Source organism: Orbicella faveolata, unplaced genomic scaffold, assembly GCF_042242905.1.
Source record: "Orbicella faveolata isolate gen_17 unplaced genomic scaffold, um_ofav_v1 contig_26, whole genome shotgun sequence".
NCBI classification, from domain to species: domain Eukaryota; kingdom Metazoa; phylum Cnidaria; class Anthozoa; order Scleractinia; family Merulinidae; genus Orbicella; species Orbicella faveolata.
In genome coordinates this window covers 17,789,393-17,816,612 of record NW_028301554.1, presented here as the reverse complement: position 1 = coordinate 17,816,612, position 27,220 = coordinate 17,789,393, and the positions used below count along the sequence as shown (strand labels likewise).

At 38.2% G+C, this 27,220-nt stretch overlaps 3 protein-coding genes across 5 annotated transcripts; 1 reads left to right on the top strand and 2 right to left on the bottom strand.

Moving 5' to 3' along the window:
* Positions 1-98: 98 nt before the first annotated feature.
* On the bottom strand, positions 99-1,753 carry LOC110040008 (ER membrane protein complex subunit 2-like). The gene has a single exon (XM_020745195.2). The coding sequence runs from the start codon at positions 1,730-1,732 to the stop codon at positions 827-829; it is 906 nt and encodes a 301-aa protein (XP_020600854.1). The 5' UTR covers positions 1,733-1,753; the 3' UTR covers positions 99-826.
* Positions 1,754-1,979: 226 nt separating this feature from the next.
* On the top strand, positions 1,980-24,423 carry LOC110040027 (vacuolar protein sorting-associated protein 45-like). The gene is made up of 16 exons (XM_089295402.1): positions 1,980-2,212; positions 2,844-2,978; positions 3,687-3,747; positions 4,290-4,369; positions 4,896-4,964; positions 5,362-5,499; positions 6,101-6,211; positions 7,114-7,206; positions 8,410-8,451; positions 8,582-8,692; positions 9,646-9,813; positions 10,850-11,008; positions 16,795-16,905; positions 18,029-18,150; positions 18,686-18,817; positions 23,244-24,423. The coding sequence occupies exons 1-16, from the start codon at positions 2,120-2,122 to the stop codon at positions 23,350-23,352; spliced, it is 1,734 nt and encodes a 577-aa protein (XP_089151528.1). The 5' UTR covers positions 1,980-2,119; the 3' UTR covers positions 23,353-24,423.
* On the bottom strand, positions 12,675-25,772 carry LOC110040007 (histamine H2 receptor-like). 3 transcript variants are annotated; one of them, XM_089295403.1, is made up of 2 exons: positions 25,652-25,772; positions 12,675-14,354 (listed from the first exon to the last, which is right to left on the bottom strand). In XM_089295403.1, exon 2 carries the CDS (start codon positions 14,131-14,133, stop codon positions 13,165-13,167), a length of 969 nt encoding a protein of 322 aa, XP_089151529.1. In that variant the 5' UTR covers positions 14,134-14,354; positions 25,652-25,772; the 3' UTR covers positions 12,675-13,164. The 3 variants fall into 3 exon arrangements, with proteins under 3 accessions (XP_089151529.1, XP_020600853.1, XP_020600852.1); XM_020745194.2 differs by lacking the exon at positions 25,652-25,772 and adding an exon at positions 20,492-20,596; XM_020745193.2 differs by lacking the exon at positions 25,652-25,772 and adding an exon at positions 14,838-15,251.
* Between the last annotated feature and the right edge of the window lie 1,448 nt (positions 25,773-27,220).

Here is a 27,220-nt window from a genome sequence, read left to right as displayed (position 1 = left end):
TAAACTAAGCATGTAAGTTGTGACTAAACTACAGAATACAGGACCATTTCTTAGGGTACATAAATGTGTCACTGAGCCAAAATAAAAGCTAATCAGTCTTCAGTCATTTAAATTCATTGTTTTATTGTTTTAAACACAGACCTGCCTTGAAAACCAAAAATCTGGATCTCCCCTCAAATCAGGAGATTAAATAACACAAACAAACATTGCTGGAATTAAAAGGAAATCAGATACAGAGAAAACAAACAGCGGTTACAAACATAACAAAGAGGTTTCACATGATATGCTTGTTATGTTTGTAACCGCTGTTTGTTTTCTCTTTTACCGGAAATTGAAATCGCCGCAAAACAAGAATTTTTATGAAATCAGATACATTATGCTACATGTAACTTGAGGAGAGAATGCCCCGGGCTGAAGATGATGTGGGCAGGCCTGCCGTGTCACAATATTGAAATCTCTACATGACTAATGCCAAACTCTTAAAGGTATTAAGTAACCTATAATTTTACTAATCCTGCAATGTGGGTATATCAACATTTTTAAACTGGAAATCTGGATCTCTCTTGATACCAGGGGATTAAATAGAACATACAAATATCACAACAATTCAAAGAAAATCAGCTTTATGTTGTGAATGCACCAAGCTTCTAAGAGATACTGGATTGACAGGCCCATACATATCAACATATTAAGCAAATATTTACGTAACAAATGCCGACTACAAGGTCGGAAACCTCAAAAGAATTCTGGTATTGTGAGTATACATCTACATGTACATGTGCACACTCTTATGCCTTGAAAATATAAAGTAGGCATGCATGCTGTGCTAGTTTTCACTAAGTCGCTGGGAAGGAATATTCTGAGGAATAGCGACCTGCAGTGATTCCAGCATGTTCTCCAGTTCTGATAGATTATCCTCCTCTTGTGCTTGACTGACACTTTGGTACCTCTCATTAACCTGTGTAGCTGCCCAGGTAGCAAATTTAGAATTTTCCTTCTTTGTCTTGACATCTTTGGAGGAATTCGCCAAATGGGCTGAAGCCAGGAAAAACCCAAACAGAGCCCTCATGTTGTTATTGTCAAGCTTGAGAGCTTGTGCGAAGTACTTCCTGGCCTTTTCCATGTTTTCGTTCCCGCCAAGGGTGTAGAGGATCTCGGCGTATCGCTGGTGGAACAAATGATTGTGAGGATTCATTAAGATCAACTCTTCCATGCAAAATTTCGCCTTTTTGTGATCCTGCTGCGAGATGTAGAGCTCTGCCAATTCAGTCCACGCCTCTTGATCACTCATGAACTTTTTCAAATATTCATTGAGCTCTTTAATAGCTTCCCCCACTCTGTTTTGTGCCTTGAGAATGGCCACAAGCCTTTTACGAACAACAGCATTCGCTGGCTCTGCCTCCAAGATCTTGTTATAAATCTGTTCGGCTTCTTCGTACTTTTCAAACGCTTCAAGACGCATGGCATTCAGTTTCTCCACACGTATGCTCTTGGGAAATTGTGTTTTAAGTTCCCTCAAACACATGGTGGCCAAATCCATTTTTCGACAGTCGATCGAAGCCAAGAATACTTGCTCGTAAATCGTCCACAGCTCGTCTCCGAGCTTGTTTCCATGTTCTAGAATAAGACACTCACCAAGTTCAGTGACTTCTTCGCTATTACGAAGAGGTTCATCGCGCCATTGCCTCATTTTTTGGCGAGCAACTTCGAGGTCAACTACTTCGTCCGCCATCTTGAAGAAACAATGACATGCGCGGTAAGGAATTTATTACAAAAGAATTCTGGTATTCATCAGGGGTGGGGTAAAGATTGCCAAGAAGATAAAAACTTGAGCTTCAAAATTGACAAAATGTAGCACAAAATTGAAGAATATCAATATAGAGTAGGAATGATCTATTTTGGAGAAAAATATCCGTGTTTTTAAATGACCAGTAAGAATTATTTGTTTCTCATACCCCTCCCTCAATGTAATTGCAGATGGGGACTGGGACAAACCTGTCACGAAAAATAAATATGGCGTCCGGAGATCTGTGATTTGGAGAGATCAAAGGGGATTTCTTTTCATAATTCTGTCGATTTTTACCTTTAAAACTCGGAGGTAGTAGGAAGACAAGCAATTATGAATGTGATTTTGGCAGTCAAGCAGTATGTTACAAAGATGATCGAGGATAGTGGTCCCGGGATGAAAGTCCTTCTTATGGACAAGGAGACGGTAAGCGGATCGTTAATTGAAAATAGCCATCTACAAAGCTATATATAATTAGATCTCTTGGAGAAATCCTCGTTCCTTTTCGTATATATTGAACAGTTTTCAAGCAGCAAAGCTTTATATACGGCATCCAATTTTAGATGTTCTTACAGGGCTTGTAACATGTTGTAACATAATATATTTGTGCATGTCATGTCGAGTTTAGCTTTAATGTCAAAGTATCAACTACAACGCGAAACAGCTTATCGGAAACGAACAGTGACAAAAGAAAACCATAGGATATTAGTTACACAGATTATTTGGTATATTTAAGGCTACAAATCGTTTAGTCATGTAAAAATACAATTGTAATAGCCTTTTATAGACTTTATTTACACCATCACTACACTAGATTACACAAGGTCAGTTTTAAGCTGCTGGTAACCTTTAGCTTTGATAATCTAGGTAAGGATGAAAGCTGCACTTGGGTGTAAGTGGCCAATACCATTGGGTTGTATCGTAATTTTCACAGCATATGTTAACAAGAAGAATTATTACTCCCCTTGCAACTGAAATTTTAGGCCTATAATATTACAGGTTTCCACAGGTGATATGTAATGGATATTGAAAACGTAATTGCCATTTTTGTTTATAGACAGGTATAGTGAGTATGGTGTATACTCAAAGTGAGGTTCTACAGAAAGAGGTTTATCTGTTTGAGAGGGTTGACACCAGCGGACGAGAAACCATGAAGCACTTGAAGGCGATCTGTTTCTTGAGACCAACAAGGGTGAGAGGATATTCCAGGAACTGGAAGAAAGGATTGTGAGAAATTACTTGTGCAGTGTGTACATTGTGGTTCAATATTACCCTTGCTACAATTTTGTATTTTTTCCTTTGGTTCAGATACATTATATAAATTACCATACACCGGAACAAAGGAATTGCTAAATTGTACCAGGGGCCTGGACCACGGATAAAATTGAACCACAACATATACTCTTGCCTGGTACAAGAGGTGGCACTAGTAATGAGTTTTGGGGAACAAGGGGACATGAACATTTCTTTTAACAGAACAAGGGTATTTTTGGGATTAGCTTGAGGGAACAAGGGGTATCTCTACCATAAAAGGGAACTTTGAAAACAAATTGTAGGGAACGATGGAATTTCTCAATAGGGAACAAGGGACAAAAAGTGAAAGGTGTTAACCTCTGATGATAACAAAAAATAACAAGGACACCTCTGATGAGAGTCATACAAGAATCAAAAACAGAAAGAAAGTGGTTGATCAAGGAGGTAACATTCTCTAGTACTGTATAGATCAGAAAGTCTATCTGAATACCTTGCATTAAGATGTGCAAGGAATTTTAAAAACTGAATTCTGATGTTGAAAAAAGATGAAAGGCTTGTTGAAATCATTTCATCTTAAATTCCTCGACAGAACTGATTTTTTTATCTAATCATTATTTTCTTTTCATTTATACTTTGTGTTACCAAGGAGAACATTGAACATCTTTGCAGTGAACTGAAAAATCCTAAATATGGTGTATATTATTTGTGTAAGTGTTACATAGTTATAATTATGTATAATTATTATACATCTGAGTGCCCAAAGTAAAATCTTTCTGATATTAATTTAATTTTCCTGTGCTGCAAAGTATTCTGAACAGCAACTACAACAACAACAACAACCTTTATTTGTACTCTCTCACACTATAATACTAATGCCTGAAATGCATGCAAAAATCTTTTGAATTAATTGCATAAACTTTATTTGTAAAGCCTGTGGAAAAAAATTCACATGTGATGGACTTTGTAAAATGTATACAATAGAATGATAATTACTGTAGTAGTAAACAAACAGTAAACAAAGTGATTTGTTAGTTCCAAAAAGAAATTGTCATTAATTCCACCGCAGACTTGCTCAAATCAACCTTCACTTAATCATTGCCTCAAGCTTCACTCAAGGAAGATCTTTGAGTAACAAAGTTGCAAGCACAAGTGATGGCAAAACCAGTAGTGTGATATAAATACTGAAGAGGCTGGAATGTTATTCACTCCACCCCTTTCCTAATAGAAAATATTTTTGTCTGTTTTTCAGACTTTTCTAACTTCACTGCTAAGCCAAATATCAGAGCAATAGCTGAAGCTGATGACCATGAAGTTGTAAGAGAAGTGCAGGTAAATGTTACGCCTGGGTACATGTTTTTCTAGTGTCAAAACTTTAGGCTTTCTGGTCAATAGTGTATGGCTCATGAGCTGGGCACACAACCTCCATGGAAAAAACCCAGTCAGAATAGGGTTAATTATTCAAAATATCCATATCCCTATCAAGGATTTTGTTTTGATTTGAATTCCCCCCATTCCCAAATCCACCCCTCCAGAAATTCTAGTTTTGGTTCATATTTACCTTTAAAAATTTTGGCTTAAGAGACCACCTCCCCCTTGGAATTTCCTAAAATCCTCTGTGAGGTGGGTCTGGATATTTTCTGGAACCATACATTTTCATAACTAATTTTGATACAATGTATATTAAATAGATCATTAGAATCATGATGTACATACATATTGGTTGAGAGCTAAATTTGCTTAATAATTGATTTGATAATGCTATCGTTATTTTAGCTGTTGCTGAATGTATTATGATCGTTCACTTTACAACAAGTACATACATATACATGTAATAATTTTTTTGTCATTGTTGCAGGAATTTTACTCTGACTTTTACGCAGTTAGTCCTCATGTGTTTTCATTAAACATTCCAAATTGTGTGCGGGTGAGTAGTGATGTATTAAGTCTTTGTGTCTATTCAACTGCTGAGTGAATTTCTGTTGTGGGTTAGTTAACAACAGTTACTTTAAAAGTGAGAGAATGGTTACTTTGTCAATGGTGTAGCCCCCATAAGTCTCCTGTTATGCAGGGATAGGTGAAACCTTTTGGGAAAACTACATTTAACATCTATTGGGGAAGCTTTGGGAAAGACTAACACAAGTTTATAAACAACAGAACACCATGCCATGTGATCATTCTGTGCCATTCAGCTTCTGATTCTGTATACTTCTCTCATGTTTCTCAAAATTTACTGATTAGAAGTCTTCAGCCATGATCAGTGGCTAGTTTCTGCAACAGAAATAATTTTATTTGTCCCATTCTGTTTTTTGGACTATTTTTAGGGTGGATCATGGGATGTAGATGCCTTAGAGCGTTCATGCCAGGGAATCTTGGCTGTGTTGTTATCACTAAAGAAATGTCCTCTGATTAGATATCAGCATTCTTCTGAGATGGCCAAGAGATTGGCTGAGAACATAAGGGTTGGTATTACTATCTATGCTTATGTTTAGGAGTCACTCGTTATGGCTTTTTATGGTTAACATGTTGATGATCACAAAATGAAGATCATAGTTTAATTACCGGGACAAAACGTTAGCCCCTTACATTTATCAAAATGAACTCGTAGGCTTCCTTAAATGAATGTGAACTGTAGGTCTAAATTACTTACTACCTGTATTGAAAAAAACAGATGTAAAGAAGAGAAAATATGATCCATAGTGAACAATATAAAACCTTACTGGATTACTTACAGGTACAGTAGCCAAGTGACTGACACATCCACGACAACTCATCCTATACCTCTCCTAGAAAAATGTGTACTTTTATGCAGTCCTCAAGTTTTAATTTCAAGTTAGTTGATGCTGAGCTGGATGGTTACAGAACATTTGTGCCCTACCTTTTTTTCAGCAGTCTAGCATTATTGGCATACAATGCATCTACAGGGCTGTAAATGCTAGAATATAGGTCGTCAAGTTTCCTTTTTGCCTTACCATAATTTGAGCAACTTTACTTTGCCGATGCTTTCAAAATTGTTTTCAAGGTACAACTCATTGATTCCTTTTATTGCACACCTATTTTCAGCATAAAATAAATGATGAAGCTTCACTGTTTGACTTCAGAAGAACGGATGTTCCTCCCCTTCTGTTGATTTTAGACAGACGAGATGACCCTGTCACACCGCTGCTCAATCAAGTACGGTCTTGTAATGTTTAGGTGTCTTTCATGGTGAAATCTTTCAAAGATTTTCAGTTATCAATTGAAAGGTCTTCTGAAGGAGTTTTCTAGGATCTTCATTTAGAATTCCCATAGAACTTCGAGGTTTTAGCAGGGTCTTGCACGTGATTCATAAGTCTCCTGTTTCAGTAGGAGTCTTACAAAGATCTTGCAGAGAGTTTATTTGGAGATTCTGTTAGATTCTTCTTCTTGAGGACCTTGAAGGATTAGCTTTGCAAAGATCTTCTAAGGAATGTTTTAAAGATCCAAGCAATTATCTAAGTTGTTATCTTATTACATCAAGGAACTATGTAGGGCTTCCTAAGATCCTTTACGAACGTTCACACCCAAATTTTCTTATGTTAGGACTTTTTAAGAATTTTGCTTTCGTTAGATAATGAGCAACTCAGCAACTTATTATGCACAATAAAAACGCCAAGGAACCATGGGCATGAACTTCCTTAAACATCTTTGAAAGATCATTTTCTTTTTGGATTTTTGGCTAAATTAGAAGTGAAATAAAGTTTTTACTCATTCATACAACCTCGTACCCAGAGTCTTCGTTCCCTTAGACCAGCAGGCTGGAAATGAGTGACAGTCCCTGGAAAGATCTGATTTGAAATCCGAAAATATCTGACTTCAGCTGAAATGCGCATGCCTTTCTGACAAACATGTAACTCAATCAAGTCGCTGGTGTTTTACTTCATTTCTATTGTCTATTGAGCATGTAATGAAACTCTCAAGAGTCACTCATTTCATCAAGCTTGCACAGTAAGGAAGACTCGAGCAATGAGATTGTCATTCATTCAGTTGTACAAAATGTTACACTGCTATCAAAACGAGTTTGACCTAGTTTACCAAGTGTGTCATTTTATTTCCAGTGGACCTACCAAGCCATGGTACATGAACTCATTGGTTTCAGAAACAACCGAGTTGATTTGTCAAGGTGCCCTGGCATCACAAAGGAGCTACAGGTGAGTTATCTCACTGTGTTCCTTTAATTGGATCAAAAGATTCTTCTTCCTCCGATAAAAAAAGCCCAGAAAATTCCTTCAGGTTACGTCATGCTTAGCATAACTTCTGCTCAGTTGTGAACCAAACCTCATTCCCAGGGTCTTCTCTCAGGACCCTGGGAACGAGGTTGGTCGTGAAGTCCACAGTTCCTACATAAGTGTTTTGTTGTTTAGCACAAGAAAATACAGTAATAGCCCACGTATAAGAACCTGGGTTTTAAGAACCTGTTAGGCTAAAATTTTAATTTTAAGCCCCCTCCACATTAGAACCTATTAAGGCTAAAATTTTAAGTTAGGTTCTTATCAGTGGGGTTGCTGTAAAAGTGTATAGGTAGAAACTGCTGAATTAAGATCATCATCCATTTAAAAGTAACTTGACATAAGTTTTTTTTTTATTTCAAGCTTAAGTACCATGTCGTATGTCGATTGTGTTTGCCATTCAAATAATTCCCCAAGTATTTGCAAGTACTGTACTCTACTACAGTATCAAAGAAAGCTTTCTGACCATCTCCAACTCTGTGAGAATCACAAAGTATTAAATGTAAAATATCAAATTATGAATTTGGTATCAACATGAGTTTCTTTGTTATGTTTTGCTAAGGACATATACTGTACCTGCACTGAACTGCTTATAGGCACTGCTCTATGATACAAATAAATGATTTATACTGTATTATGAAATGATATTTATATTATATATAGTATATTCAGATGAAATTCATATGAAAATATAAGAACCTATTTTAAGAACCTTAGTAGCCTAAATTTGCTTTAAGTACAAGAAAAATTCAGGTTCTTATAAGTGGGCTATTACTTTAGTCTTGTGTTTTACTGGTGAGGGCAGATTGATTAAAAAATAAGCCATTAATTTCTTCTGTCCTAAAATGGCCTTGGCAAATCCAACAAAAGAAAAAGAAAAAAAAACCAATAAAATGTCACAAGATTCAGTTGAAAATTGTATATCAAAGTTTCTTTCTTTTGAAAGTGAGTGGTGGAGCCTTCTTTGGGCGAGAGGAAGGTGGCCGTAATAACAAGGTGTTCAGAACGCAAGGGTCCGTTGTATTGTGGAAAAGTGTAGTAAAGAAATTAGATCTCTGCCTAAAGGAGTATGATTTGGGGAGAGAAGCATTGCATGTATTTTTTTCTCTTTATTTGTTTTGACAGGAAGTCGTATTATCAGCCGAACACGATGAGTTTTATCAAAAGGTAAGTTTTCAAGTCTAAGGCTGTCCCAAGCAACCATCTGACTTAAAGTGATATCTTTTGGTACATACTATTTATTTACTCCCTGTGTTTACGTGTTGGCCGTTTTTTTTTCTCGTTATCTCCTTACCAGAACATGTATCTAAATTTTGGAGAAATCGGTCAGAATATTAAGACATTGATGACAGAGTTTCAGCAGAATGTGAAGAGTAACCAACGCCTGGAATCCATTGCAGACATGAAGGTAAAATCAAACAAGGAAACAATTAAGAGATTCTGACTACACTAACACGAGACATTCAATGTGAGAAGCTTATTGAGGATGCATCAGTCAGTCATCTGATGCAGATGTATTCCGTGTTATAAGAAAATCTATGTCCTTGCAAATTACAACTGTTGGAACCTGTGCTACGCCAGATACGAAAAACCATTAAAAACCACCCTTTAGATGTGGCCAAAAAATGTGTGGAAACGTATTCCTCATCTAATGCAGCAGCACGAAACCCCGAGTAAATGATAGAAAATCAAAAAGTTAGAACATTTAACATTTATACATACAATCTGTTATAACAAAAACTTAATAAAAAAGTGGACGAACACGAAGACTGACTAACCTAGAATGACGTAACTCTCCCGCAAAATCCCTAAATAGTCCCTAATTATCCCATGACACCCCGCGAGCCTGTCCATCGTGCCGTCAGAATAATAATTTCTGACGAAATTGCATTTTTCCAAAACTTACTATAGGTTTTTTATATTCCTTTTTGTCGTGTTTCTTTACCGTTTTCTTTTGTTTTGAATCCTCGGTCCTTACCATGCTTCAAAGCTATATTGAGCTGTACTTTCACGTGGTACTATTTATTGCGCCGTTTTAGGTAATTTCAACTTTTAAGTCTGTCGTAAAACCCAAGTGTGTTATCATTCAAATAGAATCTATTGAGTAGCACTGTCAAGTGGTAATGTTTATTATGCGTTACAAGATGGTTTAGCCTGCTACTTTGTGTAAAGTATGTGATCGTCCTTATGTAAGCTGTTGAGCTGTGATTGACAGTTGCTGATGTTTGTGATGCTACACAAGAGCGCTCTACTTCTATGTTTGTGGATGAAAAGTCAGTGTAACCAGTGAAAGTTTTTTGTCTTGAGCAGTAGGTTCATGTGGTACTTCATTCAGAATATACAATGCTTCCTTTCCATCAGGCGTTCGTGGAGAATTATCCCCAATTCAAGAAGATGTCAGGAACTGTGTCTAAACATGTGACCATTGTGGGCGAGTTGTCTCGTCTGGTGACAGAGAAATCTCTGCTGGACGTGTCAGAGGTTGAACAAGATCTCGCTTGTCAGAACGATCATTCGTCCGCTTTACAGGCAAGTTAAATGTTGAATCATGTATTGCATCATCTGTTACTGACTTTGGCCACACTACGCCAGAGAATTTGAAAACGGAGATTTCGCGCTGAAAACGCATCAGATGTTTTCCCTGTGCACATTACGCCGGAGGAATTTAAAAACGCAAGAATCACAGGTCATTTCAGTTGGATTTGTGTTTGAGGAAAACTCTGTCCAGGAAATCACATGATTATTGTGACTACATCGTTTTCAACAAGCTCCGTTTTCAAAATGTTTTACGTCCACACGGAAACGAAAAGCCGGCGTTTTCAATTTTCTCCTTTCCTTTTCGTGACGGAATAGTGTAGATGGTAGGTCTAACCGTAGAAATAAAGCTGCGTTTTCAAATTTCTCCGGTGTAGTGTGGACGGTGCCTTACTATGGTGGTAAATGGCATGTTCTTTCGATTACTATCGTGAAACTTGAGGTCGTGTTATCCCGACAGGCTCAAAAACTAACGAGCGTCATTGCTGAAGTTTTGAGGTAAACCAACTAGGACCTCGTGGCAGGGTGATGGACAGCCAATGTCCCGCGCGAGAAAACGCGCAGTGATCAAATAAATGCGTGTGTTTCCTGAAATGTACTGAAAAATGTGCAAACAGCGAAACGCGTCAGGAGACATAGAACCCGTAGAAGGGGTAAGGCGCGCCCGAAAGCATGAAAGCGAGTGACAAGTACTGAGGAACGTGAAACCGGCAATAGGTGGTTGGTTTCGCTTTTTTGTGGAGTCACCTTTGGCTGATTTGTTATGATACACGGACGTTGCTACGAGTTTTTGGGTAAAAATTGCTTAACTCGACAAGTTATTATTGAAAATCACCGTCAACTTGTTCCTTACTAGGCATTCAGCTGCCTACTTGAAAAAGTTTTTCAAGTCGTCGACTTTTTCGGGGCAAATTTTTACTTGAATTTGATAAAAGTAAGTAATAAAACAGGTGTATCACATGGCTTTCTAAGCTTTTTTTTAGAAAAAAAAATTACAACCTTTCATTTGTTGCAATTCTTCATCCTTCAGAACATTCGTCGTCAACTGGCCAATGAAAACGTGTCTGAACTGGACATGATTAGAATGGTGTCCCTGTACGCGCTGCGGTACGAAAAACACAGCAGTAATGACGTGGGTGGCCTGTTAAACATGCTGACAAGAAGAGGAGTCAGCGAGCAATATAAGAAGGTACCTATTGTAGCTATAATTTGTACAATAGTGTTGTTCTCTATTCTGTCCTTTCTTAATTATCTTTACACCTGAGAGGAACAAGTGGTAATTTTGGTTAAATCCCCGGGGAGAATTCCGAATTGTTTGCCTTCCTGTTGAAACCATCAATAAAACCCCTGCACTTTCTTCGCTACACTTTATTTTGTATCCCTTGCAAACGTATTAAGTTTGTGTCCGCTATGAGTGAACACCAGAGAATGCAATTTTTCAAGTTCGATATACATTTGTACCTCGTACTAACCGAGTTCGAGGTCTGTACTGTACGTTACGGGCCAAGATGGGAATTTAAAGGGAAAAAACGAGGATTTGTAACTTGTGTACGGACGGAGTAAGTTGTTATATGTCTACTTGATGTCTGACAGGGTTGGGAGACCATTTGTCTAACGTAGGTCAAAAGCCAAACGAGTCAATTCGAAATCGTTACAAATTTTAGGAAAACGTAATTTTTTACAAGTTCATTGCCTTGAACGTTTAGGGACATTTCGGCAACAAGAACCGCTTCAAATTTTAGCGGACCAATCGCAATGCGCGTAGTAACTGAGAGATATAGTAAATCTCATTAATCACGCGATGGAATGATCGCATCTTATTGGTAGCCAATATGGTGATGGTCCGGTGACGTCAATTTGGAGTACACTACCTTTCGGTCAGGTCAGCTCGGTCCGGCTCGGGTCCGCTCGGGTCCGCCCGTCAACTGTCGGTTATATCCGACCTTAAGTTTAACGACGACACAAATCAGCTGTCGAGGTCTACTGGGCTTTTCAAGTCCTGCCGTGTAGTCGTATTGATGAAACGCGCAATTCTTTGCAAACCGTGCGACTGTGTTTGTTCACCTGCTTAATGAAAATCGTTTGTAAAATCTTTGTCTATTCAGAGTCATTCATAACCGCAATGAATCAGTTTCTCGCATAAGCGCCGAGTTTGTATCAGATAACGTACTGTATCTCACCGCGTCGATACAATATTAAACCACTTTCTGGCTCTCGACAGAGTACTCCACAATTCATTGCATTTATTGATGTCAGGGCGCTCTGAGGCCCCGTCTACACTACGCCGGAGAAATTTGAAAACGCAGCTTTATTTCTACGGTTAGGCCTATCGTCCACACTAGTCCGTCACGAAAATGGAGCTTTTCGAAAACGCTCTTCAAACGTGAGGAATTTGAAAACGCTGGCTTTGCGTGCTAGTGTGGACAGAGAACATTGTGAAAACAGAGCTTTTCCAAAACGATGACGTCACGATAATCATGTGATTTCCCTGACCGAGTTTTCCTCAAACACAAATCCAAAATGACTGATGATGGTTGCTTTTTAAAATTTCTCCGGCATGGTGTGGACGGAAAACATTTGATGCATTTTCTGAGTGAAAACACCGTTTTCAAATTTCTCCAACGCCGACGTAGTGTGGACCGGGCCGGAAGCTTCTTAGTGAGAGCGTTGCAGGGGCAATCCTAGCGTAACCTAATCTTTCGCGGGATAGAAGACTGATTGACTTTGCGCAGTTCTTCTCTCCACACTCTCGCCCCCTCCCTCCAAACGCCAATTAAACTTCACCGACAAATTAGCTGTTTCAGTGACGAGAGCACGTAGTGTAAACACTGCAAATCACACAAAAGCACCATTAGTACGGTATACAAACTTAGTTTATTCATAGTCTTTGCTCCTTAATCACAAGTGTTTTATTCCCATTTGTTTAGTAACATAATATATACGTCTCATTTTATATTTTCGTATATACATTTTGCTAATAGCGGTCCCTTGGTGACGTTCTATGTCAAGTCGCAGTTTATAACATCGTCCTCTGGTCTAGCTTCACCCTACATACATTATCTAATCACTGTTCAAAGTTTTCTTTTCAGTACACAATAACACACCCAGGCTTTACACTTTTAAAACAAGAGCGGTGAATAATCTGAATTAATGTTGTCTCTTGAACAAACATATTTGTTATTAATATGTACACAACGGCGTCCACTAATTAAGAAAGAAAAGTCCAGTGCGTTGAATCGATTGCATTTAAATCTCGTAATCACAAGCTAATCTCAGTATTTTTTTATGTGGAATACAGTTTACAGATCTAATCCCATTTAAACCCTTTGTGACCTTACCGATGTCTTACATAGTTGAGGAGCGATCACGTAATCCAGTGGAAAAGGTTTTCAAAGCGTTCAAAAAGTCTTGTTTCATGAACGTGCATAGAAGGGGGTTGCACAGCGCGGTTAGAAAACGGAAAAAAATTATGCTTGTTACAATCATGTTCATTGCCTTTGGCGATATGCTATAAAGCCCTGCTACCTCCATGTCCTCCATAAGCGCCCAGAGAAAGTAGAAAAATAAGCCGCAGATGAAGACGGTGATCATTGCAATGAACAGCAAAGCAATTTTCTTTTCGTTCACCTTTCGCCTTCCTGCGTTAACCCGTGACGCCGAGCGCCCGGAGAGTTCGCTGTGGATTGTGTTTCTGTGCCTGCGTAGGCTTATTAAGATTCTGGTATAGATAACGCCCATCAAGAACAGGGGAACAACGACAAGGGCGGCCATATGGAAGAAATCGTAGCCCAGCTCAATGCGAATCAATGCTTCTTCATCCAGCGTTGTCAGAATCCAAGAGAGCTGTATCATGGATGCTAGCAGAGCGAACACCCAGGCAAAACCCAGCGCCCATCTGAGTCTCTCCGGGGTCACAATTATTGGGTACTGCAGTAGCTTTGTGACTCTAATGTAGCGGTCGATGGATAAAAGAATAAGGTGACCGACGGACGAGAAAGCCAGGAAACGATTCGAGATGTCCATGGCGATGCACACTTCGCGTTGTAACGTCGCCGAGCAAGCAATCACCATCGGCACCGCCAGCAACCCCGTCAAAAGATCGCTCGTTGCAAGGCTAGCAAGGATCATGTTGGACGTGGTGCGAAGACGTCTCTTTCGCCAGATTAGCAAGAGGATCAGGCTGTTTGCTACGACGATGAAGAAAGAAAGCAATCCGTAGAGGACGAACGCGCCGGTTTTATCGCTCGTGAAGAGTGGCTCATCCATATCTTCTAGTTCATCGACTGTGACATTGCTGGTCTTGTTGTAGGCCATGTTTTAGCGTTTTGATTTTTTGTTCCTCGGTTTTTCTTTAGCAAACGTCCAGCAAATTATTTGTAAATTTTGTTTGCCTGTAAGAGGCACACCTCGCCTTGGAAGGTCTTGTTGTTTTCGGCCCCAGAAGTGAAGCAATGTTTTTCAAGTAAATATCCTTGAAGTTTCTTTTGTTCTACTGCCTGTCGGCTGCTCAGTTGAAACACAAACTGAATATGTCTCTGAAAGTAGTGAAGCAGAAAAGCAATTAAATTGCCAAATGAAAACGTTATTAACGTTTGTCAAAATTAAAGTAACTAAAGGCTTAAAGTGTAAAGCGTTTTAATATCCCATTCAAAATGTAAATGACTTTTTGAAAATTGAACTTTAAAACATCCTCGTCGGTTTTCGAAAAGGTACCGACGTGTTACTTTAGCGTTTTTTGGACGGCAAAAAACGCCTCCGCCAGCTATGCCTTGTGCAAGAAACGGTAGACATGTTGCTTACAAAACATCAGTGACAAAAGGACGCGACTTTCCTTTTTGCAATAAGTTAAGTAATTTTTTTGGCATTTTCTTTAAAACGACACTTTTGATTCCGTAGTTTGCAAATGCTATCCGGAAATATTTGTTGTAAGTTGAAACGCCGGAATATCGGAATATTGAAGGTAAACTGGGATCAATTCCTAGTGTGATTGATAAATTCCCCTTTTTAAATGTACTTACATGGGCTTTTCGTCTGAACAAATCCCCCAGGCATGTTTAGTAGTCCAGCGTGCACAGTAGATTAAGCTATCCTTCGCAAAACGTTGTGCAGTTCTTTTCATTCGTGCGCGCGACATGAAACTGTCTTATCTTTAAAAGGATATTAATGTAAACAGATATTTGCATCCTGTGAGTTTCAATAAACGAGCGTTGTTTGTTTTCAAAGAATAGAAAAGCTAAATTGCCTTCAATTACAAATGGCCAAGTATTGTCAGCTTGTTGCGCGTGTGTCACGTCGCAACAAAGAGACGACCGTCTTTCTTTCAGCCGATCTTCAGCGCAAGTAAAAGCCCACCCGTTCTTGCCAACTCCAATGTCCAGCCTTCTTATAGCAATTACTATTTTTAACAGGACTTTTATGCAAACAAAATTTGAAGTATTCATTAGGGTGATGTTTGCTTTTCGCGGATGGAAAAAGTTAAATTGCTTTCTTTTACAATGGAATCGAAGTAGAGCCTTATGCGAGCGCGTCAAATATTTCCGCCTATAGAAACGAAACTGAGCAACATTGCAGTGTGAACAGTTATAATTGTGTGTTCAACGAAGTAATGAATTTGGTGAAATTAGTTCGAAACTAGTTCATTTTCATGCATATTGGAGAGTCGTTTCCGTATGTAACTATAAAACCTATAGGTATTACTAAATATTACCGTTTGTTTTGTAAACTTTAGTGTTCATTACAAACACGTTCAGTGGAAAAACAGAAAACTTGTTGGCTGCGTCAAGTTTTAACCAAACATGAAGCTGATTAGAAAGCTAGTCTTTAATTAAAAGCTAAACTGTTTTAACTGAAAATAATAGATTTTCGAAAAGCACTCTATTCTCGCGGCTGTTTTGAACTGATGTTTTTTTTTTTTTAACTGATATTATTAAAGTTTGACAGATATAAACACAGGCATCGGAAACTGGCTTTCGCGTTGTCAATCATTTTCACATTTATTAGTTTAAATATTGCAGAATGCATTTTCTTAATATATCTCACTTTATCCATAGCGAGTTATTGTGGTGATATACGTTGGCATTTTGTCGTGGACTACGTTACGTTTTTAAAATGTCTTATTTCGCACGAAGGAACATGACAAGTATTGCGCAAGGGTGTTGCCTGGCAAGATTACCAATACGAGATGTTTGTAAATCGAAAAAGACAAAGTATGATTAAACTTGGAACATCCCACGTAATTGATTCATTTCCTCGATAAACCAGATTACCACTTACATTGTATGAGCACTGGGCTTATACAACTTTGGACGGGCTTATAAACGGAGAGGCTTATATCCGGGTGAGCTTATAAGCGGAATAAAAAAAACGTTTCGAAATGAGTTACAATGTTGATCGAAATACGGTTTTCATTTACTGGTTTTTAATTAAGCTTGAACGCATAATAATTGAATTCATGTTATTTTAAACTAGAGGGGATCTTATATCCGTAGGGCTTATAATCGGAAGTAGTGTTTTGTTTAGAGGTAAATGGGCCTTTAACCGGGGGGCTTATAAGTGACAGTTTAGAGTATTAAGTGGTAAATTTCTTTTATATACAGTGTACAGTTATGTGTATTGCCGGTACAATATTCCATAGTTTTAAGCCAGAGCGCACCATCGTCGTTTATTGCGTTGATAAGGCAGGCTGCAAAATGCGACTTGTCTCATAAAAGCCTTATCGTAAGATGAACCATTTCATATCATGTGATGTATATAACAAAAAGAGTATTTATTATGCTATTAATATATGAGTAACCGACACGACCGACAATTTCGTGTTATTGCGAAATAGCTGTTAAATTGACCAATTATGCTGCCTGAAAGAGGCGCCGGCCTTGCGGTAAAATTGATACTTGTGATCGAAAATGCTATCCCCTTCTTTTCCCAAACAAATGACTCAACGTGGTGTTGTTATTTTATCCTCTTTTGACACGTCAGCTGGTAACTGCACTGATCCAATATGGCGGCAGAAATGTCAGAAGCAGCGATCTTTTCGGACAAAACAAAACTCCACTGTCACTAACAAGAAGGTTCTTCAAAGGATTGAAGGTGAGTAAGCGTCGTTAAGTTTGAATTAGTATCACCCAACTAGTGGACTGATGCAAATCTTGCATTTTAAATGGCTACGCTACTAGAGGACTATTAGTAATAGTCCTCGAGTAGCGAAATTGGTGCAATCAAGCGTGACGCTTTCTTTCGCTTTGTTCCCAAATAAATATTTCTTCAACTTGCACTTGCTAACTTTATTATTGCCTTTTCTGTCCGAATAGTTGGGTGATACTAAAACAATTAGACCCTTCGCCCTCAAGGGCCACGGGTCTAATTGTTAATTAGTGGGCTTTTTAGAGAGAGGTAAAAAGGTAGGTAAAGTCTGCATGCGAGCCAAGTGGCCCATCAGGCCGGAGCTTATCCCGGTTTCTGTAGCATGAAGCGACTAGGAGTATTTCTACTCCCCCCTGGATGGGATGCTAGTCCATCGCAGGGCTACCCCCAGCATTAAGTTCGCCGGTACCCATTTATACACCTGGGTGAAGAGAGGCACTGTGAGAGTAAAGTGTCTTGCCCAAGAACACAACACAATGTCCCCCGCCAGGGCTCGAACCCGGACCGCTCGATCCGGAGACGAGCGCACTAGCCATGAGGCCACCGCGCGAGGAAGAGGGATAAATCCAAAAAGAATTTCACCATGAAAGAAACTTTTCACAGAAGCCAATCTTAAAGGAGTTCAGTCACTGTATTTTCAGTTATTTTGGCCATGTACAAAACTACCTTTAAATTGAGGGAAACCTGAAAATAGTAGTTTAATTAGATAGAAAAACACCTAAAGGGATAGTAATTAACCATAAAGGAACAAGGATGGTTAAAGATGGAGAAGATTAATACGGATTACAAACAAGAAACTTGAAAAATACAGGGTAAACTTTTGAAGGTGCACAAACCGTGACGTAGCTCCTTTAAGACATGAACCTGGCCTTCTCAAGTTTGTTGTCATGGTATTCAATTCTCATATCCGCCATGTTGACTAGTCCTCACTTCTTGAGAATTCCTGGCATTTGAAACTAAATAACACTATTGCACAAAATGGAACCATCACCGTTGATTTTCTTTAAGACTAAGTGTGGTTTTAACGTTATAAAAACGGGCATAACATTCGAGATTCTTGCATTTGCAGGGAGTTGAAAACATTTACACTCAGCACACCCCACTCCTGTCTGAAACACTGGACAGCCTGGTCAAAGGAAAATTAAAAGAAACACACTTCCCGTACATCGGTTCGTCAGTGCTTCGAGACAGGTAACTCAAAACAACAGCTTTCAACCTTTACAGCTCCAACAGTGATATGCTTACAATTTCTCCTCGTTATTAACATGTACAGCAAAGAATGCATATTTTGAGAATCAAAACAGTGATCGGCGAAAATATTGTCTTGAAGAGTTCTCATAAATTCTTAGTACAGAGATTTTCAAAAATAATTGTGTATTTTGTTCAGTTTGGTGGACTCTCGAAAGAAGCCAAAATGATGTCGGTCAGCAATCCCCTTTTCATGTGCTCTAACCAATCAGCGAGAGGAAAGTGTCTTCTTGGCCAGTGAAACGCGGAACCCAATGCAATCGTGAGGCCTGACGCGGTGTTTTCCCGCGGATTTCTTTATCACCTTTATGGTCATGTGTAGTATCTCAATTTTTGGAAGCTGCTGCAGTAGGCTAATACTTAGATAAATGAAAAGCAACTAAAAATCTTCTTAATAGAAGGAGTTTCAAATGTGATTGTAATTCCTGAAGGGACAAACATGTTAAACGTTTTATATTCAATGTTGTTTCTTTTGAAGGCCTCAAGAAATTATTGTGTTTATGGTTGGAGGCGCAACTTACGAAGAAGCTTATGCAGTTTATAACTTAAACAAGACCTTGCCTGGAGTGAAAATTGTTCTTGGCGGCACTACGATTCATAACTGCAAGAGGTAAGCATTAGCCTTGCTTTCATCCCAGTGTTATCTTTAAATTTAACACTTTACAAATCATTTGGGTTTGGCATTTTTGTTGTGGACCTTTGTTCTAATCCAAAGCACACTTACTCGCTTCATAAACTGGGCGTTTAGCAGTGCGCCAGGCACATTAACTGTGATTGAACAATTTGAAAGTGAAGTTGCACGTTGATTGGCTGCATTTGAATGCAAAAACGTTTTTTTTTTTTTTCGACTATGTTAGAACTGTGGGTAAACTCAATTTACACTAAACGTCTTAAAGAAATTTATTGTACAACTTGGGTCTGTCAGACAACTGTATCGAACTGTACGTGGACCATCTCCCAATTAAAAAGTCAAACCCTTAAAGATTAGTAATCTGGGCGTGGCTAAGGCTTTATTTGAAACCAAAAAGATAGCACTTAAAACAGAATAGGCGTGATTACCAGCCACTGTTCAGGAAAGGAGCCCATGCTATTAGACCAGACTCGACAGAGCGGCGGTAATCGAGCCTGAAAACGGAAATAAGAGTGTTTCTTTTATTATTATTTGTTCTTCGAGTGCACCCTAAAAGATACTCTGTCAGCTAAAAAAATAGTGGCGTTTCGTCGTCAACACCCTAAGTGAGACCAGAATCCTAATTTATACCCCTAAGCGAGACGACAAGCATCGAAGAGTTCCCCCCCGGGAGTTTTCCCTTGAGCCGGTTTATTTTATGGAAACACTTGCGTACTCATAACAGCTGAGGAAACATCATGACTCGCCAAAAGCCATGTGTGTTTCCACAGCAACATTTCTCATTCTTCACCGAAAAGTTTTTGTTCTAAAACATAGTCGGATTGCTTTTATTCCTTGTTTGTTTGGACTTAGATCTATCTGTGGCAATGCGGCAGTTTTCTAATCTTTCTCTTTTTAAGCAGGGCGCACCTTCCTAACCACAAACTGCGTCACTCGCGTTCGCAGAGTACATATTTGATCAGTCTGTTTGTCTGTTCAAACAGAAATCACCGAGGATACCTGTGATAGTTTTGAACAAAAAAGAACGATTTTTAAACAAAAACAAAAACTCAACGAATTCAAAATAACACAAATATCAATTCACAGTTGTGCAAAGCCATGGTATTCACTTCGTTAGTTGGAAAGGAAATGAAAAGACGAGAAAGGCGGGACTGCCTTAGTTAAACGTTTGGAATAGATTAGGCTGGGTGTGAAATCTATCGAAAAACGAATCGTCGAAACGAACTGCCCATCACTCAAACACTCGTAGATGGTGAAAATAAAAATAAAATACTTAATGTCTAGCGAACAAGGATTGGGTGTAGATTTAGATGGTCGCAGGACCTTTATAATTCGCCGAGAAATGATGATGCTTCCTCGTATTAATTCTGTAATGTTTGTTTGAAATGGCGTCAGATGTAGTAATTATACGAATCCTGGCGATTGCTTCCTTTAACTGTAAAAAGTAACGTGGGTCATATATGTCTACGTAGCGTTGATAGTTTTCGATGACTCATTTATGCCTGCACGTGTAATCAAGGTATTATTGGAACCGTAAATTTGGTCAGTTTAGTTTGAAATCGAAGGGCAAACTTATAATGGGCTTCTTGCTCAATCCCGCTGTAGCTTATATTGTTTCTCGTACACTAACATTGAAAAGGTTAACAGGCTAACCTTGAAAAGTCGAGGGTTGCACGGAAATTTTTCTCCCTTCTTATTCCACTCTGACTCTCTTCATAGAACACTTGCGATATTAAGACAAAAAACAAACTATAAATTTATAGGTTTACGTCGGTGACGTATCTACCGCGCACATCAAAGTATTCTTCTTTGTTAGCGGGTCCGTCATCTACCGGAAAGTGCTGACAGGACTTGTCATTTGTCGTAGATTTTAAATTGTGTTTAAATCAATACAATCTAGAAAAGCTTCTTTTGAATCTTCCGCTCCCTAGTTGTGTAACAATTTTTACTTGCTTTTAGTTCTCATAAACGAAATTGCTTTTCCCTATACACTTAAACTGCATTTAGGCTTAGAAGGACTGAATTTGAATGATAAAGAAGCGCGTGTCACGGATTTTTGAGTGTGGCTCGTGTGTTAACTCGTGCAATTTTTTCTTTTCGTATTTTCTGGTCGAGAAAGAAAACTGAGAACAGAATTTGATATAATAGATAATGTGACGATATATCCTCTTTCTCCATTCAAATAGAAAGCGGTCTGAAAAATAAAACGAAGAGGAAAAAAGTATCTCATCTTGTTTCAAAGGGTATCTTAGGAAAGGTAACTCTATGCTGACGGGAAGCCATGCATTTCTTTTCATTTGAACAACACATCATGAATTGAAAGTATTTTCCCTATTTCGCCAAACAAAACAGCATTGATTCGTTTTAGGAAGGAAATTTTTCACACCAAATTTTAAAATGTTGGGGCGATTCCAACTTTACTTTCAGTTTTCATTGAAAGAAACTGACTCGACGCATTAACATTTTTGCAACAGTTCGAATTCTCCTTTTTGATTATTATACGTTTGTTTGATTTCAGTTCTAAGAATGTGACTTTTCATCAAGACAGTTTCATTTTGTCGGTGATTTTTTATATTCTCCCTACCTATCCGCTTGGTAATATACTTATTTCGTAAGGAGAGATTTGATATTGGTCTCGTCATTTTACGATTTAGGCTGACGCATGCACGGCGCAGACGTATCAGTGTTTTTAATTTGTTTTTGAAGTGATCCTGTAAATAAGGTTGGCATGTCAAAATAATTTTTGGGTTTAATTTATACTTTCCGTTGTAGCTTTGTGAGGATCAGTTAATACTTGTGTTTTATTGCACATACATGGAATAAATTTCATAATATTCTAAGATACATGCGTGTACAAACGCGTAGAATATGATTAAAAAATCGAGTACTGAATTTATAAAGTGCAGTTCGTGTGTCGTTTCATGTATCATGTATCGTCGTCTCCTCGAGATAGAGAATGATGTTTAAAATAACCTTTTTTCCTATTCAGCTAAAACGAGAAAAATAAATGCAAAATAGGTCTTTTTCAGCTGAAGTAGTGATCTTTCCCAATAATTTTTACTGCTGACTTGGTATTGCCTCAGATCCAGATGATGAATTTTTCAAGCTCAGAATATCTTTTTTTCTGACTGCTTTATGTCTTGTCTTAAAGTTAGTTCTGCCAATCTATTGTCAAAATAAAATATTATTAAAGTAAAAAATTGTTGCATGCACGTTAAGTCAGTATCCTTTAAGTCATTTTTCCTTTTTAATCCTCACCTATCTCCTTGGCAATATGTTGGCATTTTAGAAAGAATTTTCTGCGTTGGTAATTTGTGAAACTTATTTAAAAGGGTTCATGCTAGTTGTGTCTCTTTGTTTCTCTTCAAAACACTCAAAGGGATGTTCTTCATTTGTTTTGATAATTAACATTTCAATTTGAAGATTTATCCTGTAAACGGAAAAGGGGAATGTCAAACTGAGTTAGGGTTTAATTTACATTGTGCAAATGTTGAGAGAGAGCAATTATGAGCCTAATTAGAAAATTGATTTATTGTGAGTTGTGTGTATTCAGAAGCCGGACGAGTAGAAGGGTCAAACTACTTAGTGTAAATATGAAGCACATTCAGGAAATGGCATGAGACGTGAGATAAGGTCACGAAGGTAGCATTTGTGCTTCTAGTTTGTATATCAAGCCTTTTCTTTTGTTCAGTGGTCACCTTGGCAGAAGAGGCAACGTATCAAAACCAAATAAAGAGAGTTCGAATGTAAATAGATCTAAGGTTGAAGCTTGGTTCTTGTGTCGTGGAAGTCGATCACGTGATATGGAAATCGCGGTAACCTTTGAACATGAAGACTCAACATGTACAACAGCTACCTGAATATTAATATTGTGAAAAAAAAGGCGAATGACACACGATTTTCGGTTTGTTATATTAAATTTGATGATGAGATTAACGTGTTAATCAAAAAAGGCCGTAATAAATTGAGAAATTCTTGATTCTGAAAATTAAAAGTATCGTTGGTCAAACCAAGCTCGGCACGTTTTGCTTTATATATTTTTTAACGTGATGCCAATCGATTTTACGACTGGTATCTTCCTTCGTTGATCTTTTTACGCTTCGTTTGGGACCAATCACGTATTTTCTTTGTTTAGTTTCTTCTTTAGACAATCGACGCCTATAAAAGAGTGTTAGAGAAGCGTGCTGATATAGAGTAAAATAACGAATGTTTAATTAAAACAATGCAAACTTGCCTGTCGTGTATTGTTGTTGTATGGCTCTCGAGAACACTTATAAGTGCAATAGGTGCTCAGGGCACTTTTATCATGTCCTGTTAGATTAGAGTGTGGCTATATCACTGCACTCCAGAGCGTTGATAATTTGCTTAATTACGTCTTACAACTTGCTTTCCCTTTCATTCACAGCTTTTTAGAGGAAGTCATTCACGCCACTGGCCAAGGAGCGGCATCTAGAGCCCGGGCTTCCTCGGGCGGAGCACATTACAGATCGTCTTATACGTCATCGTTTTTCTGATTGTTCAGTTATATATATATAACACTTTAGAATCCTGATACTTATTCCAGTAATCCTAATGCTAGGAACTTAAAAGGCAATCACGAGGGCAACGAGAACATCGTCGCACGAAGGTTTACTGAGCAGTGGCCCGCACGTGCGTTGTACATCGTCATTTTGGAACATTTCTTCAAAAGTACCCCGCTGTGCGTGGTGTTTTCAACTCTTTTCTTCAGCGGTGTTTGGAAACGTGGTCAAACACGGTCTTTCTTTCGAGATATATTACTTAGCTGCCTTGTACAACTAAATTCTGAATTAATTAATTCTGAATTCTTCGTCTAAGTTGTGTGCTTCTGTTTCGAATCGGACGTTGGCTTGGGAATGACTCTTACTTAAAGGGAAACCGAGTAGTTCTGAAAGAGAAAATGATTCTTTTCTTGCCCTCGTCGTTGTCCGGCCTGGAGGTCGCTGTCTTTAAAATTTCCAACATTTAAAGTTAATCACGAGACGTTTATAGCGAGATACACAAATATATGAGCCAGTCCTGTTATGATAATCCATTTAGCTTCGAAGTTATTAGTGAGAGTAATTTTTTTTAACAATTATGTAATAAATATTATTGAGTTGTACTTTCATGGTGATATGTTATAGAACAAGTTTCGATAATCCATTGAACAATCAGTTGACGTCACACGTTGCTTAGTAACACGACGTACCTTTGAAGCTGCGGGCAGACAGCGGTGAAACGTAAGGCGTATGCGCAGTACAGCTTTATAACCCCCCAGCTCCAAATATGAAATGTTTTTGTTACTTTCACGACCTTTTTTGCCCTCAGTGAAAGACTTGTCGCTTAACTGGAATAATAAAGCATCCGAGAATGAATACAGGCTCCTACAAGGATAAGAAATGATAAGGATGAAAAGGTAAATTCTTCTTACTGGTTGCCAAAATTTCTTTACCTTTTGTTTAAGAGAATTTGGTGATACATCAATACAAGACAATCCTGCTCCGGTTGAGAATGTTCTTATTCGCGTGAAAATTGTCATGCTCACATTGTATTGATGTTGTAAAAAATAAAGAACTATACGTTAAGTGGTCTTGGGAATTAAAGATCGAAACACAGCCGTGTGCGCTGTTGGTCAATAAGAGCTCTTTTAAATTTGAATACGATGGGAATTTGAGAACACTGGAGAAAACCAAACCGTGTTCGCGGAAACCAGCTGTTGTAGATGGCGAGAACAGCCGGCATTTGGACTGTTATTTGGAACTGTCATTCAAGTCTCTAAATACAGAGGTAATATTCTCTACAGCTTTAGCAATGCATTTTTCCGTCGTAAAACACGACGGACATTTGAGAACCCTAGGGAAATGAAGAAAATAACCGCAAGCAAGTGTTTTCTCGACATATTTTAAGAAGCTTTGAGAAAAAGCTGAAGCAATTTCTCTATAAGGTTAATGCAACTTTTGCATTTTGAAGACAAATTAATTTTTGTGTCGGGTCATGTTAATTTCCAATATATGATGGTCGCCATAATCGTTGTTGACACAGCGTAGGGCGGCATGCACAATTAAAACTCTCGGAACAACATCAAAAGAGTTTTGATTAGCAAGGGAAAGCGATTTATATCACTTACTTCAGCTTACAGCTCCAATAAACCCGGCCCCGATGAATTTTTCGTGCGGGCACAATGTTCACACGGCTTACTCTCGTATATGTATTGTGAGAAGGCCTGAGTTCAGTTTCCAGCTGAACTTAGATGATCGAGAATTTGATTCTCCTGTCGGACTTGCTTGTTTAATTACTGCACGATTCAAATTTGTATTATTAAACATATATATTTACGGGATGGCCGTAAGAAGAAAATGTTTAATATAGTGAATCCAACTTTACCTTAGAGGCACGATGTGTTCTTAGATCTTATTGAATCGAAGCCTTTCTCAAAGGGTCGGCACGATCTCAAGAGTTTATTACCGAATGCATTTAGTTATTTTAGTCGGCGAAAACAATGTATTTCTATTAAAAATGGACAATTAAAAGAGCTTAAGGTATGGTGACTTGTAGTCTAGGGAGACAGAAGATAAAACAGATATTGCGAGAGGAATAAATTGCGGTGGGCGTTCAAACAGTTTTCAACAAACTTAACTGAGATCGAAACCTGGAGGGTTCTTATAACAGTATCCAGAAAAATACGTTTCTTTACAGCATTTTAAGCTAGCTTTGAGGAAAAGCATGTCGTTAATTGCATTGCGTTTCAGGAACAAACCGTTTGTATATAGTATCCCAAAACAATTTCGGAAAAAAAAACATTCAAAACTATACCTCACTGAACCAGATTAAGTTCAGTTTGGTTCCGATAATTTCTTTACAAAACTCTGTCGACAAACTGAAGGATTCTGAGTTGCAAAAAACACCTGACATTAACAACAGTTTGCAAGTCAGTTTCCCCGCTCCAGGAAGCTATAGGAAGCTATAGTTAACAGTAAAAATACCAACTTTGAAACGAAATTCAAAGAACTCTTAAGGAGACAAGCGAAAAAGAATAAAAACATGTAAGACTTACCTTAAGCAGGAGAATAATAAAGATTTTACGCAGTTGAGATAAACTGAAAAAAAACCTGAATGGCGCGTCAAAGTGGGAGCTTGACAAATGAACCAAGCTGCCTCTCTTTCTCGCTTTATGTAGGTGAGGTTGCTAGGCAACACTGAAACGTAAGAACTGTCAGTAACCGACGTGGTTTGTCGCAGGAAATGAAAGGCTGTTTCGTTCTTACAAATCAAAAGTCGTAGGATAAGCGGGGGTGATTCCACTACAACTGCAACAGAAACAGTAGATGATTTTCTCTTGATGGAGGAAAATTAAAAAGTGGTGAGCCGCCGGAGACTCTTAATATAGGATGTGGTAAAATATAGCGGATATTTGAATGACAGGAAGTTAGAGAAAAAGATGAATACAAATGAATCATCTATTTCTTTCTGCTCTGTAAAAGATGCTCATTCACATATAGTAAAAACCAGCGTGTAAGAACCTAGTGGTTTAAGAACCTGCAGACAGAAATTTGCCATTTTAATAGCCAAAAAGGTATAACAGCCTATTTATCCAAGCAAGATCAAGCAGCTTCTTAAACGTGGGTTCCAGTTAAATTGTGATAAACATTTTAACCAAGGAGTGATTCTGAGATTTCAAATTTATATCAAGTTCCTAGAAAATACATAATACAGTTGTGAATAAAGACTGTATATTCAAGGACCAAACCCAAGTTTATTTATTTTTCTGGTAATCAACAACTATATCTCCCTCAGAGAAACTGAGAACCTAATTAGGAACCTACTTACCCTAAATTGCCAATAACTAAGCCAAAATACAAGAACCCATTTTGCCAGACTACAAAAAATGTAGGTTCTTAAGTGAGGTTTTTTAGTGTAACACAATTAATCGCAACTGCAAAATTCTCGATAGAGGAGCACGGAGGGTGTAATGTTTGAACGTACGTGTGACAGTCAGCCTAGGCACAGACGCCTTATTTAGATGAATATGGAATGACTTAATTAAGAGCTTTGCAGCATAAATTAGTAAGAACCCAGGCAACATCGCCTGGCAAGAACCCTTTTTTAATCTATGTCTTGGTAGAAATCATTCGTGTAATGTGTTGGTCTTTAATAGACTTATTTTTCCAAGAAATAAAACAAGTAATAATTTGTTAGCCTAATAATATTTCGACCAGAGTGATATCAAAGTCAGTAAACGTGACTTGAAGATATATTGGATACAGGCGAAATTTCCTGTCTGTAAGACAAATTCTGTTTCCAGGAGCTCAGCCTTAAAAGCTACCGGTTATTAAACGTTTCGAACGTGATACTTTTAAGACATAATTTACCGTAAAACCCATT